The 16485-nt window shown below is 39.9% G+C and overlaps 1 protein-coding gene across 3 annotated transcripts in view; it reads left to right on the top strand.

The window, feature by feature from the left end:
• Positions 1 to 11970, top strand: part of IQCB1 (IQ motif containing B1) — an 18974-nt gene extending 7004 nt beyond the window's left edge. For all 3 annotated transcript variants that reach the window (XM_085311007.1, XM_085311009.1, XM_085311008.1), the window contains 8 exons: positions 69 to 241; positions 2194 to 2306; positions 3399 to 3508; positions 8283 to 8425; positions 8881 to 9029; positions 9665 to 9793; positions 10166 to 10322; positions 11484 to 11970. In XM_085311007.1, coding sequence (XP_085167133.1) covers positions 69 to 241; positions 2194 to 2306; positions 3399 to 3508; positions 8283 to 8425; positions 8881 to 9029; positions 9665 to 9793; positions 10166 to 10322; positions 11484 to 11713 — 1204 coding nt within the window. In that variant the 3' untranslated portion in view covers positions 11714 to 11970. The remainder of the gene's footprint in view (positions 1 to 68; positions 242 to 2193; positions 2307 to 3398; positions 3509 to 8282; positions 8426 to 8880; positions 9030 to 9664; positions 9794 to 10165; positions 10323 to 11483) is intronic.
• Positions 11971 to 16485: the final 4515 nt, after the last annotated feature.

The following is a 16485-nucleotide window of genomic DNA, read 5'->3' as shown; positions in this document are numbered from 1 at the left end:
TTTTTTTTTTTTTTTTTTTTAATCCAGTCCTGTTTTGCTTCATGTTGATGAGAAGATTCTTCATCCAGTCCTGTTTTGCTTCATGTTGATGAGAAGATTCTTCACTCTGTTTTGGATGAACTTCTTTATAAGCTTTCATCTACCACCAATCCTGTCATAGGAAGCGCTGTTACAAAACTGCTACTTTCACTGGCCAAACTTTGCCAGCAACTTGTGGAGTTACTTGCAACTCGCTACAAAGGTTTGTAGACATGCGTGGGACCAGTTGCTCTGCTGCTTCTTTCACTCAGTTTAAAAATAYAAAGGTGGAGGTTGCCCACTGGCATCTCAATTCACAGCCATCCAGTACAGAGGGACCCTGCAGAGCTGCTTGTTCCCTGCCCTGCCCAGCATTGTTCGTTGTCATTGTAGTTTAAGGTGCCGTCCCTGTTTCTGCTTCCTTTATTTTTTTTTTCTTCTTCTGTGCATTGAGGGCTCTTCATATGGTAAATTGCCTCTTTTAGTTGTTGTTTGTCACTTTTCAATCTGATTAACCCCTTTCGATTTGCTATAGTGCATCTCCTTTTCTGGAAAGTTTAGATCCAAGGTAGCAGGTACCTGTATTATTTCAGTGAGAGTTCAGTGTTGGACAWCTGCCAGTCCACTAAGCCTCACTAGTTCAGAAGTGTGGAAGTTTTGCTCAAAGCCATTTTTTGACCCTGACTGTTACAGGTCTACTTATCTGATCAGTGCTGCTTTGCTACTGAGGAGTTAGCTGTCTTCAGACGTTCAAGTGATTGGAACGAACCCCTTCCAAGAATTCATCAAATGAGTTCATCGTTCTGTCCTGATGCCTTTAGTTGGGGAGACTGAGCATGCATATAACTTCCTGCCTTTTCTTCACTATTTAATATAGTGTCCATTTAATGTTTCTGCCTTCAGCCTAGCAAGGAGCTCTAGCAAATCCTGTTCTCCTCTGCTCCTGTGTCCACAGAGACTAGGAAGAAGGATTTGATGTTTGCCAGTGCTTTTATATTCTGATTATCATTGATGGTCAGAATTGCTTGTGGGAAGCCTTAGTCTTTTTGGGRCAAGCGCAATTAATCTCCAGGCAAGGGCAAAGGCAATCTCTAGACAAAAGGGGACTAGGCAGGGGATTAGGCAGTACTAGGCAGATAAATTTCTGAATCAGATGGGCAGCTTTCATCATTCTTACATACAAAATTGCAAAAGGGCTTCCTTTCAATATGAAATGAAGTACCACTTGCCTAGTGCTGCTATCATGCTGTGGATTCTGCTGAAGCTGTTATGATGGGCTGATCATCCCAGCAGTAGAACGGTGGCTTGTCTAAAGAGATGCAAGTCCCCATCAAAGAAATATGCTTTAGGGGTTATAGTTTAGTTTGCTCTGGAATCAACAAAATTCCACAGTTGTTTAGAGACTCTTCCTTCTGTGCGTATTTCCTGTTTCCAGTAAGAAAAAAAAATAATGACTTCAGGACAGAAAAGTTATCTGAAACGCGAATTCTTCAGGAGTCTATCCAAATACACATCTACTTCCTGATGTCCTTTCTCCCTCAGACTCCCTAGAAAACTCTCAAGCTCTGGGATAAGCTAAGCTAAGAAGGCATGTGTTACTGTCTACGTTGTGTCCTTCTGTGTGCAGCGCAGGGTGTGTGGGTGTGTGTGCGTGCGATGAGGGAGCACAAGTGCACTTTTTAGCTACTTTGAGCCTAAAAAGCTGTTTTATCTCAGGGACTGGGCTGCACACTATGGTGCAGAGATAAGATATCAAAGAATTCCAGTTATAAGTAAATAAATTTTATTATGAAAAATATGAAAGCAGCACTAATAAAACCTCACTCTTGCGCAATGCATTACATCCTCTTAGTACCGTACAGACACTTATTGATAAGACACTAGGAGTATATTGATAATTTAACTGCCAGGTATGTGGATACATTAGGTAGTGGCTTGGGCATACAAAACTATAATTGTATAACACTACTGTGATGACTGGAGTACCAGATATTAGTTGATAATATTCTACATTGAAATTCAAAGATAACCAGTTGTATTCAGCATGAGTCTAGTGTTCTTTACACATAGAATCAGATTTGATTTTTTGACTTGAAAAATGTTAGTTTGAAATCTCGAAAAGAAAAATTCACCCTAGCAGTATTGCATGCTTATTCTTTTCTCTTTCCCTCTTAGGACTGAAAGTGCTTTTAAGTAAGCAGTGGACTGGCAAAGGATTTGACAGAGATCTTGGTCAACTTTTGGACCTGCTGTACTTGGAACAATCCAACAGAAAAGGGGAAATGCAGGTACTGAATTTTAATGATACTTTCCTATGTGAAATCCTAGTTACATGTGATTTATATGTTTTTATAATAGATTTACTATATCACTTTATCTCAGTTTTTCAAAGCTTACATTTTGTTCACTATACCAATGGATTTTTAAGCATTTCCTATTTATTCATTTTTTCCCATCATTTTTGAAGACATTAAGAATTTGGGTTATAATTAAGGTACTGGAATATGGCTCAAGAGATTGGCTTTATTTTGCAGATTCACTATAGATTTCTAATACAACCATAGGGAAACAATTTAATTTCATTTAGTTAACCATAAAACAAAAATAACTTTATCTGCTCATTTCACAGCAGTGTTATAAATGCAGATCTCTGGATTCTTGGGAGCATTCACATAGAATTAAAAGCCATATACTTCAGAGAAAATGTTTAATAAGAACATCATCTAGGCTGTGTTCTCTGCAAAAGAGCAGATTTTGATAATAAGTTTTATGAACTTACTACCAAAATTTCACATATGGGTTTCTCAGACATAATAGTTCAAAGGAAATCAGTGTTATGTTTGTAGAGATCTGTTTCCATTTTAAATAGAGCAGGATTTTTTTTCCAAAAAATTACCTGTAAAAATATAATTGATTTTTTCCATATTTTTTGCATTTCAGTCATTTCTGACCGCATTGCAAATAATAATATTTTTCTTAATACTAGTTCTGCAAATTTCTTTGTCCTCTTTAGTATAGGTATTTTGAGTCAACACTTGAAATACCAAGTGCTTCAGTTGTTTTAAATTCAAATTTCTAACATTAGTTAATGCAGATAATACATACATATTTTATATTTGTGCTGTGGATTCATCTATTTACCAGAAAACATTGATCGAGATGATCAGAGAGCTGCCTTTGGAGCAAATACGGGGTTCATGGTAATAACTTTCTTATAGGAGCTTAAATTCTTAGAACTGAAACAGAAAGATTGCATCTTGATGCATTGGAAAGCTGATGTTATGTTGGCCAAACACTGAGTTTGTTCCAAGTATGCAAGTGGTAATAAAGTGTTTTTGTATGCAGGGAAAATATCCTACCAACTACTTTATTAATTTCAGAGGGAACATCAAGCAGCTTGTTTAATCCAGGCTATGTGGAGGGGATTTCAGACGAGGAAAAGACTAAAAAAACTTCCTCAGGCAGTGACTGCTTTACAAAGAAGCTTCAGGTAAACAGCGTTTTTTTTGTAAAAAGGACTTGGGAGAAGAATTCAGTAAAATGGTTTGGTTTGGTTTTCCTCAGACCACAGAGTCACAGGAAAAACTTAGGAGGTCATTTAATCCAACCTCCTGCTCAAAGCAGGGCCAGCCTCGAAATTGGATGAGGCTGCATGAGGCCATGTCCAGTTTGGGAGTTATCCAAGGGTCCCCACTCCTGGAGCTGCACCATTCTACTTGTGAAGAATTCTTTCCTTTAGAGGCAGTGGGAATTTTCCTTGTGGCAACTTGTTGTCAGTGCCTCGTGTCCTTCAGCTGTGCACCTCTAAGTCTGGCTATGTCTTTATAACCCTCCCTTTAGGTAATGGAAGATGGAAATTAGATCTCTTCTCCCTTAGCCAGGCTAAACAAAGCCAGCCATTTGCCTGTCCTAATATATCAAATACTTCAGCCTCCTAACTGTCCCCATCTGAACTCTCTGGAGTTTGTCAATAGTTGTCTTGTACTGGTGGGGCCCCAAAATGGATGGTATTCTAGCTGTGCCCTTATAAGTGCTGAGTAAAGGGAAATAATACATTCCTTTGACCTGCTGCTAAAGCTTTTGCTAGTGTAGCTCGCTCTGCAGCTAGCCTCTGTTAGCGCAGGSGCATGTTACAGGCTCATGTTCAACTTGTCCACCAGAACCCGAGGTCTTTCTCAGTGGAGCTGCTGTCTAGGTAGTGTGTGCCCAACCCGTACTCATTCATGGGGTTATTCTGTCCCAGGTACAGGGCTTTCTGTTTGAACTCCGTGTGGTTTCTGTTGACCCATTTTCTGTTTGTTGAGGTTTCTCTGTGTGTCAGCCCCACCCTCCAGTCTGTGGGAGACTGATGACAGCCTTGCTAAAGTCAAGGTAAATGACATCCGCTGCTCTCCCTCATCCACAGAGCCAGTCATCTCATCACAGAAGGCAGTCAGGTTGGGCAAGCACGATTTGCCCCTGATAAATCTCTGCTGGCTGTTCCGATTCACTTCCTGTCCTTCATGTGCCTGAAAACGGTTTCCCAGAGGATTTGTTCCCATCTCACAGGGAATGAAGTTGGGCTGACCAACATCTGTCTTGAAGATGTTTTTTTTTTTTTTCCAGTCAGCTGTTATTTTTGAAACATAAAAGTAACATAATGTCAATATGAGCTGTTTCACTGCAGATTCTTTTAGCAGAAACGTCCAACAATGTGCTTTTCCAGCAATACCAAGCTGCCACTCTGATGCCAAAAGCTCCAACTGCCCCTTTCCCAGCTGCCAGACATCCTCTTCTCCATGAAACAACTTACTTCTGTGATGCTTTTATGTATTTTCTGTGTTAAAAAAAAATAGAAAACTGAAAGTGTGGGACATTGTAGCATTGGATCATACTAAGTAACACTCGGAGAGATTATATATTATATCTAATGTTATATCTTATGATATATGATACATATTATATTATTATATGTGATATATTGTACATATATATATATATATATATATATATATATAATATCTGGCTTCAAGCACTGCAGAATAATACAGCTACATTAAAAATGCTTGTGTTACTTAATGTAGGATTTCCATGATAATGTTAGCACAGTAGGCAATATGTGTTTGCTAACTCTTTTGAGATGTGTGAATTTTTAACATAGGTAAAGGGATCTAAATAGGACTCCACAGTAGATTTGTATTCAAGCCTTTCTGCACGTGTTAAGCACTATCCTGTCTAAACTAAATCTTACAAATCAATTAGCCAAATCACACTGTGTTCTGATCAAGCTGTTAAAGAGCAGACAGTTACGATTTGTCATCTAGACTGGCATTAAAAAGATATTGGACTRTCTAGGGAGTAATCTTTAATACTGGAAGATTTGCAGGAGGAAGCAGTCTGTCCATTGAGGGACACTAGCCACTTAGGTTTTGTGCTGGAATACCAAGGATGACATCCTTGTGACTCCTTTCTGTTCCACCATATTCATTCTTTGGGCTAGTATTTCTGCCCACATCAGGCATCTTGCAAGCCTGGAAGCCAAAATCATAGCCCAGAAAATTTGCAGTATGGGTAAGATGTAATTAACTTCATAAAGCAGAAAGGAAAGGGTGGCAAGGTTATCAGCAATGAACTAGCTGCTTAAATTTCTTGTGTCATATTTTCAATATTGCAGACTTCAGTGCTTGCCTCTTTAGTAAGTAGTTCCTRATTCATTAAACAGGCTTGTTTATGCGTTGGTTTAAAATTGAAAGGAATGGAATTTTTAGAGTCATGTGTTTATGGCCCAGTCAGTCCCGATGTACTGAGTACAATATAGCAACTGTACAATGCCAGTGGTTTTGCCCTGTCTAATTCAAGCCTGCAGTTAGACTGTTATGCTGAAAAATAACAACAGTGTTTGGAATACTGTAAGTGTGATTTTAGAAGAGCTTTCAAGAGGCCCTTTGAATTCTTAGCAGTCAGGACGTGGTTATATTTATGGAGTTTTGTGATGATGATGATCTATTTTAGAGCAAGTATTTAACCACACTGCTGAGGCTGAAACTCAAAACTTGGCTCACCTGCAGGTGCCATGGAAGATCTTAGGCTACAATTTACACGCTTCTGAAACTTTGTGGTTTTAGAAATCTCTCCTCAGTGAATATTACAGCTTGTAATCTCTCCTTGAAGTTCATTCAAGGACTTTTAGTAATTATAGAACTATTAAAATGGCAATAGTTTTTATTAGTCATGCATACCTCAAAAGTTAAATTATTTTAAATATGTAAATAGATAATCAGAGGAAAGTTGATCTGTGCCATGAACTGCTGAATGAAGCTTGAATCTCAGCTTAGGTGTGTTTTACTTCTGTTCAGAGGCATTTCCCTGCCAGTGTGCAAACAAATATGGCTTATAATGAGAAGGAATAGAGGATGAAGAAGAATGTGTATTTTACAGACAGCACAGGAAACAATTAGTATCAAAGAAACCTTTAAATACCTGACAGATGCTATTGGTAATTTAACAGATGCGCATCTGAGAAGTCCATCAAATCTTCTTATTACTTTCCATGTAAGGGAGCTTCTAAAGATTTCTAAGGAAAATTAGTAACAGTTTTATTAAGAAAAAGTCATTGTAAGTCCTGTTTGATCCTGCGACATCATTCTGCTTAGAAGTACAATAGATGCCTGCTTGGATTAAAAATGCAAAGATTTATAGCTCTGATTTACTGAATTGTGTGGGCTGAAAACCTCTAGTTTCCTTGGGACCATTCAGATGTAATCACATATATCATGATCTATCTCTGTAGGTYGATGTGTGGGCATGTTTCAAGTCTGTATTACTGCCATAAAAGGATTATGGTCTATTAAATTGTGGTGGAGGCTGTTTACCACTCAGGGCCATATCTTTAAATCTAGAGTAAATCTAGAGTAAATCTTTTACAAAATAGCTTCCATCCCATCTTCCCCACTCAGTTACGCAGATTGAGGGGAAACTAATGTTGATGGGAAAGTTAAAGCTAAGTTTATGCTAGTAGTGGGAAATACACAGATAGCTCAATATTACTGTGAGTATAGAGGTACATAACATGCAGTGATATCGAAATTACTAGACATTAGTACTAGTCTAGTGCCATTTTTTTTCCTTCCTGCCACCCCTTACACATCTGTCTGTTTTCCTCCTTTCCTAATGTTTAAGAAGCTCCTTTCATTGTCCCTAGGAAAGTGCTAGAAAGAGCAGAATTTACAGCCGCGGGCCCAGTGGGGGTACTCAGACCCTGAGGGGAAAAATAATTTTGTTGTGATAAGAGAAGAGAAGGTGTCAAAGCACCATCTCATCGTGGAGTGAAGTTGTAAAGTCTCAAGCTTTAATCTGCCTGTGAGGTCTGGTTCACTGTGACAAGAAAGGGTTGGGAAGGGAAGTGTAGCTCACAGCTCCTCAAAGCTTCACTGAGATTGTATCCAAACGGTCTCAGTAGTTATTAGTTTAACTATATATGTATATTTATTTAGTATAGCTGTATTAGTATTAATATGTTAGTCTATGTATTAATATGTTAGTATAAATATAAGTCATATATAGGCTATTGCCATTATTAGCTTAAATAGTCAAGGGCCAGTTACAGAGTTTTCAGCTCAATGTCTCATCTGTGAAACATCTGCTGGGGCTTTTATAATGCTAAGCACAGTAGGGCAACAACATCCTGCCATCAAATTACAACAACGTTGAGATGAAGAAGAATTTAAGCCTTCCTGTTTTAAGGAATTGTGCAAGATAATTCTTTCCTAGTGCTCTGTTAACAATGTTGATGGAAGAAATGTGTCAAGTTGTATCTCTTGGATTAAAAAAAAATCTTCTGAAATTTAAGAAATTAGCCTTAAGAACTGACATTCATATCTAGTTCTGCAGTCTGTACAAAAATAATAGTATGYATTATGGAAAGCAGGTGCAATGCATGCTGATGCAGTTCATGCTAGCTGAGAATGTCCCACATGGAGCATCATTATCCTTAGTGTCCTTAGAACTTTATCCTAATTAAAAATATATACTTTGATTTGATACCCAATTCAGTGACTAGCTCAGAATTTTGTACGTTTATAGGTGGTGTGGGTAACATGTTAGATTTCTGGTGATCTCTCATTGCTTGGTGAGTCCTGCAGAAACTGTATGTTAATACCAACAGCTGAGCTGGCAGATCATTCTGCAGTTTTTCTGCCATACTGCTGGACCACTAAACATAAGGAGAGATGCTTTTTAGAAGAGTAAAATTTAAGCTAAATTGTTAATTTATTTGTGTATTGCAGAGCTAAGCGAGAACAGGAGCTGCAGCATTTAAAAAAACAGAAAGAAGACGAGGCTCTAAAACAGCAAATGCAACTGCAGAGACAGAGGGCCATGAGACACTTCCATGAACGACAGCTGGCCTTACTGGAAATAATCCATGCCAGTATGATTTATATTAAACTATATCAGAAGATTAAACTGTCTGGCTCTCCTTAAGAATATTTTCCCCAAATATATTTCCTAATCTTGCATGTCTGTTTGCACTACAGTCTTACTATCTCTTCTTCTGACCCAGTTATCTGATGGAGAACATGCTAATTCTTCAAGGGATCAGTAACTGTGCCAAAGACATGATGGCATGAGATCTGCTGCCTTCAAAAACAGTGCAGGGGAAAGGGAGACCCAGTCTTCTTGTGTTTATAAAGCTCCACTGTGGCTACAGTTATTCTTTGAGAAATGGCCCACAACTAGTTCCTTACCTTTGATTTAGAATGAAGAGTGATTTTTAACTGATCGCACCCAACCCTTTTGGTGTAGTCTAGTATAAGGATTAAAAATGTAAATTGTTAAGCAATCACAATCCACAGTCTTATAACTGGATTTTTGTCACATCCTTAGGTCAGGTAGATAAGCACATGCAGGAAATGGAGGGGAAATCAGCATTAACTATCCAGAGATTCTGGCGAGGGTATAGAGCGAGAAGATATTTTCATCAACAGAAGCAATCTCTTAAGGAATATAAAGCAGCTGTCATCATTCAGAGAGCAGTAAGTATATAAATTTTGTTCTGGCAATAGATAGAACTGAGTGGATTATTGTGATGTCTCAAAAAGCACAGTTTGTTTACTTCTCTTAATGGGAGTTTAGAAATAATATATTCAAAAATTGTTCAGAAGACAGATCTAAAACCCCAAGTTTCTTGGAGGATTTACACCTTGCGTAAGTTACAAAGTATACAATCTTGTAACTAAAAGCTGCTACTTTGAAATCAACAGCTGGATTTTCTACACACCTCAGGTAAATTACTGTGAGGGTGATTGAACACTGGAGCATGTTGTTCAGAGAGGTTGTGAAGGCTCCTCTAACCCTGGAGATAYTAAAAAAATGACTGGACACTGATGCACTCTCGCTGATCCTGCTTGAGCAGGGGAGTTGAACTAGGCAGTCTCCAGAGATCCCCTTTACCCTCAGCGATTCTGTGATTATTMGTATTCTAGCTTATTATTTAGTATTCATGCTGACTATCATGTCTTGCCTCTTCAACATTACAGATAAAAATTATGTTTTAGCAGATACAGTACCTGGAATTTTTTTTAACTGATTACAAACAAAATGAGAAAACAAAATTTCTTATAGGTGATTATCATATTCTCATTTGTTTTTTGATTTTTGTTTTTTTAAGGCTTGTAAATTCTTAGAAAAACAAAGGAAAAAGAGAGCTCTGTCTCCTTGGAAAGACACAAAAGAACTGACTGATGAGCAGAGGCTAACTTTAAAGCAGAAGGTGGATGACTACATCAAATTGCATCCGGTCTGTTTCTTAGTCCTTTCATAATTCCTATTATCCATGCAACGTAACACATTGTAGGGATGAAATATATTCAGCTTCATAAATTCTGATCAAGATAATCTATATGAGGTAAGCATATATTAATCCTGCTTATTCGAGAGCAAGGAGCTGGGATACTGAGGTTTTTAACCATTAATCTAATAAAACTGGTCCATGTAAACTGTAATTGGAAAATTATATATACTTGATAATGGATAGCTTTGGAGGGAACTCCACAGGAAGCAAAATGATTGTTAACAATTAAGAACTGCATTTGCATTTCTTGTTTAGATATTTACCCACAGAAGATTTAAAATAATCAATTCTTAATGGTGAAGTGTTATTTTCCTCCAGGCTTCCCAAATGTCCCGAGAAATGAGTGAAGAATTACATATGCAGGCCCAGGAAAAGCTGGCGCAGTTCCTGCTGAGGAGCAGTATGGATCGGAGGGCAGCACAGCGGAGAGAAACATTACTGGCTCAGGTCAACACTGACGTGGAGCTGCTAATGAGTATGTGATTACTCTAGAGTCATAGTTTTGCTTATCATTTGGATTAAACTAATCTARAAGGAAAATTATAGGATTATACTGAGAACAGTGTAAAGTCTTATTTCAAAATCGAAATATTTTTCTTTCTTTGCCATATGCCATTTCTGCTATTTTGTTAGAGATTATTCATATGTTGCTATAAGGTAAGTGTGTGTGTGTATATATATATATATATATATATACACATACACACGCACACACACACTTGCTTTTCAAGTTGTGTGTCATTCTTCTGTTGGAAATATCTCTCTGATATGTTTGCAACAAAAGCAATGGCCCTGTAAAAGGCATTGAAGTATCTAAGAAGATCTTATACAGCTTTTTACACTACATTTGTTTTATCTTGTTTTATTTTCTTGCTTTGTAAGTAAACTGTTGGTTGATGTATTCTCAGCTCTTCCAGATAAAGAGAAAAATCTCTGAGCTATGCAGTCTGAGTCATGTCTTCATTTTCACTGGCCTAGCTGAATTTGTAATGGAATTCACTATTGTGCCAYCTTAATTCCAGACAAATAGGCTGGAATGAAAGAGCGAGAATAGCAAACTGCAGCCAGCAGAGAGCACCCAAGCAGGACAAAATTCAGCAAGTTACTGAATTCTGTTACTTAGTCTGCCACATGCTGTGTCACTGCAGCCCATCACTCCCTGAACAGGCAGACCAGCAACACAGTCTCATATTGCGGTGGAGCCCCCAGGCAGGGATGATGCAGTGATGCTGCGCCAGGACAGTGGAAACACTACAGTGATGTCACCCTGCACCAGGAGTGCTGATCCAGCAGCAGTGACTAACTAGCTCCTCTTTCTCTTAGATCATAGTTTTACAGGCAGTCCATTTTGGTGATTGCCAGTGCTGTCCACAAAAGTCCTGCTTTTCCTCTTGTTCTGCCTTGTCCATTATGATTTTGGTGTTTGGGTTTTTTTTTTTTTCAAGTTAGCCTTAATTTGAATGGCTTCTCCTACTACTTTAGCATGTACTAATAATACTAATAAAATACTAATGCCAGCAAAGGGAAAGGAATGACCCAGGACAGTGTGAGGATAGGGCTACTTCTTAGTTTAAAATACTCATAAACTGCAGCATAAGAAACAAAATATGAAAAACTTTTCTCCTTGTCATTACAGATGCTCCAGGGCTAGCAGAGACCACAGAAAAAGATCTTGATATCTTTATGAGTCGGTCAATCCCTGTAGCTACCAAGGCCAAACAGTCCCACAACACCATGCTGAAATACACTCGCTGGCCGTGGTGGAAGAAGCTTGAAGATGAATTTGTGGAGGATGATGTCATTCCTGATGAAGCCCTGAATGCAGAACTGGAAACTCTGTTTATTGGTGGAAGGAAATCCTTTTAGTTAACAAGCAGAAGAATCTGTTACTCTCTCATCCAGACTCACTGCTTACACTATGCATTMATTTGCACATATTTTTAAGGAAGGAAAACACTTGAATTCTAGGACAAAGCACTGAAGAAGATCAAAAGTTTATTTTAATGTGCTTTATTGATGTTACTAAGAATCTCTTCTGTAACCTGCTACCTGCCTTCCAGTTGTGCTGTTACAACCAGAATTTAAGTATTGTAGTTGTAAATGAAAATATTCCGGAAATTGTATCACTTTAAGTGTATAATCTTTGGCTTTTTAGATATTGTTCACACTTGAATTCATCACTGAAGAATCACACCATTGTACAAGGCTGGGCTGTTACAGCAAAACATTTTATTAAGTGATGTGCTTGGAGATAACCGTGGGTTCACAGAACAAACCAAGACATAAAGTGAAGCAAGCTCTGGCCAGGCTGGACGCTTACAGCAGGGCAGAACACTGCACTACAGCTAACTGCAGTCAAGTTCAGGCGAAGCTTGGCCTGAGAAATCTCTACCAGCCTCTTGCTTAAAAACAAATGAACAACTATTTAAAAGATACTGCTAGGGGAAGGCAAAGGACAAACGTGATCTCTTTAGGCTGTATTCCTGCAATGAAGGGGAGGTTCATGCTGCAGAACATGTTAGGGCTGTTGGAAGCCCATGCAGGTGTTTAGAGAGCAATTTGTCTTTTGGTCAAGCCCTTCCACACTGCTAAAGAGCACTTAATATTTTAAAAGGAAAAAGCTGCTGTCTTTAAAGAAAAAAAATCACAGCCTTGCTTTTCAGTGGGCAAAAATCCTGTTCAGTTATATAGAAGCAGAATCACATCCTTCTTGCAAGCCAGGGGATTAAAAAAAGCAAGCTATCCTTGGATTTATATGTTTCTTTCAAGAGAAGGCAGTTCTTTCCACAGCAAGTACAGAGTATTATAATATAGGTGCAGTCCAAACTGTTACATGGGACCATCTGGATCATTATCTCAGTCTGTTTGAACTGTGCAGACAGTGTTAAACCCAGAGAGTTCTTCAGCACAGGATCTCCACATTTATTATGACCGTGTCCATACTAAAAACCTATAGTAAAGGGCCAAAAGCTGCTGCTTWTAGATGTGCCTAGAATGCAAGGAGAACTCAAGGCCACAGCTAGTGGTGTAGGTGCCTGCACTACTAATAAAGGTATTCATTAGGTGAGAGGCCCAGAGAGTCTTAAGCGTTAGATCTCTCCTCACTGCAGAGGAAATAAAAAMCAGTGATTTCTGCCAATTGCATGTGGGCAGCAGTACTGGTTCAGTGTTTGTTTTTCATCTTCTTTTGAAGCTTTTAAGTTTTAATTTCAACAGAGATGAATGGAAAAAAAATAAATAGAAATGGTGGGCAGAGGCCCAAGGCTATTCAGATGCAGCCAATACATTAAAATTAATAACTGGAGAGCTGCCAAGAGGAACAGCCATGCTCTGGGTTAAATTTTTTAACAGGAGCTGTGATTTGGAAGGCAATGACCTGCCTCTCAGTCCCATTCTTGGGAGAATTAAGTGGTGGAACAATCCATTAAGCATTTGCCAGTACATTTGCACATCTGTTGAATTACATGTTGTTCTGCATAGACCTGCTATTAGTTTTAGGCCATGCCCATAATAAGCCATACAAACACCAGAGTGGAGAAACTGGTGGGGGGAATCACCAAACGCTCCAGCAGCTGCAGTCCCTGCCATCAGAGAGCTCTAGCACTGGAAGATGCCCAGCATCTTGGGATGAACTGCAGCAAGCCAGCTGTTCCCTCCCAAATACCAGTCCTTTGCACACATCGTTGTCCCCTCTGCTCTGCAGCCAGTGACCCAGACTATTTTGAGACAGCTGCCTGCGCTGTATGCTTATTCCTAATCACCCTCATTATAACAGCTCTTTAGCACAGAGGGATGTTTGCAAAGATGCTTTACTTAACGTATCTTTTGTAAAGAGATRAGCCCCCTGGCCAGTGTTAAATACTAAGTAAATTATAGAGGCATCTCACCAAAAAGACATTTATTGTAATGTTAATGGCCTCTGCCACTCACTACCACTGGAGTGGGTAATGAACTCCCCCTTTGGAATATGCAATTTTCTGGATGAGTTTTTTTAAGTGAAAAGAGAGTCTAGTGGAAGGTGCTGCCTTGTTGGAAGAATTCAAGTTGCAAGGTCATTTATCACCAGTCCAACAGTGTGACTCTCCCACCCCACCACTGCCCTGATAAATAAAAATGCCTTTTCTTACCAGGAGATCTCAGTCATCTCTGTTTCACAGACCAGGGAAACTAAGGCAGCAGAGCCATGAGGTAATGTGCCTATGGCTGTTTACATCCAGGAGCAGACCCACATCTGCCAGCCCCTCGACAGTGCTCTTTCTGCCCATGATACTGCCTCCCTCTGCCATGCGGCTTGCACGGCTGCTCAGCCTCTGCCCAGCCCTGCACTCCAGCACAGCCTGACACTTGTTCCCCTTACTGTCCCAGGCAGGGCAAGCCAGGAGCAAGCAACCACAGCACGCAGGGACGTGGCCCCTCGCCACCACCTCCCGCACTGTGGCTAAGCACATTACACAGAGCCGGAAGGAGCTGTCAAACGCCGGTCTCCGGGCAGCTTTAAACCAGCAACCTAGCTGTAGAGATGCCTGAGCTCCACATCCCTTCTCTTTACTCACAGGTGGGAGGGATTTGGCAGGGCTCAGCTGATCCTTATTTCAGGTCTTCCTGTCCTGTGCCCAGAACAGGGAGATCTGAGCTGGGGATTTTACTGTGGCTTTTTCTGGGATGTACTGGTACTGAGCTGTATCACTTTGGATACCAAACAGACTTTCCCAAGCAGCCTGAAGACTACTGTTTGTAGCAGCAAAAGCGTGGGGGTGCTCTCTCCTGCTGTGGGGTGAGATAAACCTTCCCTGGTCCTGGTGAGGCAGGTTCTGAGGCGAGAGGAACAGAGGTGAAGCTGGAGCAGTGAAGGCAGCAGCATTCAGGTCATTAAATATTGATGCAGCCTAAGCTGGCCTGTGGGGGTGATTTAGCTGAATTGCAGGTTTCTGTTGCTGTGATAAATTGGACCAATTTGTCATGTGGTTTTGTTTCTTCCCTCCCTTAAGTAAAGCTATACAGGACCGTTACTGCTACACCTTCAGCAACAACAATCTGGAAAACAAAATCTTCTGATGGATGAAGAAGGGATGATGATTGTTCTCCTGCTGAAGGTGCCACCAGAGTCACAAAGCAGGAAGATGGCAGCAAATGAACCAAAAAATTCATAGCCCTTTTAGAGCAGGAGGCAAAGCAGTGTTCTCTGCTGGCTCCTGCAATATCTGTTTACAGAAACAGGTCGTTCTTTTTTCTAGCTTCAGCTGTAATCGGACTTTGCAGACAACAGGATGCTCATCTCCAGCAGAGATGCAGGTGTGAGCCTGAGGCTATGCTGTTACGTCCAAGATGGACTCTTGGCCTTTCAGACCAGCTGTAACTGGAGCACTGAACTGAGGACAGGAGAAAACCCAGACACTAGCTATTTCACCTCTTGGCTCTTTGAGTCTTCTAGCGCTGATTTCCATGGGAACAGAATCTGGTACAAACATCTGCTCTCCCCTGCAGAATATCATGTACATCAAGCACAAGGAAAAATGAAAGCTTTTCCCAAGTAATGGAATCAGGACTGTTTATAAAATAGCATATGTAAGAAAAGGAGGCAGCAACACAGCTGGTAAATAATAAGGCACCTTTCTGCATGGGGAGCTGTAAAGATCACTGCAATAGGTCTCTAACTTCTCCTTACTCTTGTTCCTAATGCACAACAACTCTGTAGTCAAGGATGCTTAGAGGATGACCCATCGAAAAACTTAATAAAATTTAGCGAATGATTGGTATACAGGCCCAGACTTACCAAGCAGAACCAAAGGACATGTGCCTCTCATCTCTTCTCCCTCAGTGAAGGGCTGGGTTCGCTCTGGCTCCCTTAGGATGGACAGACAAGGTCTGGCAGGTGATCACCTAGACTGAGACACTGTGGCTCTGGTGATCTTCTCCCAGTCGTGCCAGAGAATTCCTCTGTCACCTTGAGCAAATTGATTCCCTGCATCAGTCTTTTCCTCTTTAAAATGCAGCTAAGTGAGGAGGTTCTGTGTGCTGCTATTTGTAATTTGCTTCAAGAGTCTTCAGTGGAGGATGCTGTATGAGCCTAATAGTACTGAAATCTCTTTCTATAAAGTTGAAATGGGAGTCTGACAGGCCTAAAAATGAAAAACGTTTGTATAATCAAATGTTGAACACAGGAAGAGCTCAGGGCTGCCATGCTATTTCTCTCTGCAGTATTTAGTTCTGCTCTTTTTGATTATGTCTTTAAACAAAAACAAATTTTTTCCCATGCTAGATCACTTAACAAAACCCATAAAAACAAGAAATTTTCATCAGGGAAACTCCATTGAACACATGGTACCAACTAATACAGAACCTGCCTGCTCAGAGCAAGATGGACATACACGTATACAAGAAGGATAATAAGACACAGCTCCATCTGGTATTACATGTTAAAGCCAGTGAACTGCTACAGTTAATCCTAGAAGCAATCAAAGTAATTATTAAATTTGCCAAATTCTTATTGGCTAAGAGGGAAAAAGAGTTCAGTCTGGTGCTATTATCCCTAAAATTATTGATGAATTAAAATAAAATAGAAAGATGCAAATGCAGAGTGCAATGCAGTTCAATTCCATGCTCACGGAAAGGGCAAAGTGTCACAGGTATTAACACCT

The sequence above is a fragment of the Rhea americana genome, unplaced genomic scaffold, assembly GCF_003343005.1.
Source record: "Rhea americana isolate MKP2758 unplaced genomic scaffold, rheAme1 scaffold_33, whole genome shotgun sequence".
NCBI lineage: Eukaryota > Metazoa > Chordata > Aves > Rheiformes > Rheidae > Rhea > Rhea americana.
Note: the sequence above shows the minus strand (reverse complement) of the source record. Positions and strands in the feature narration are given on the sequence as shown.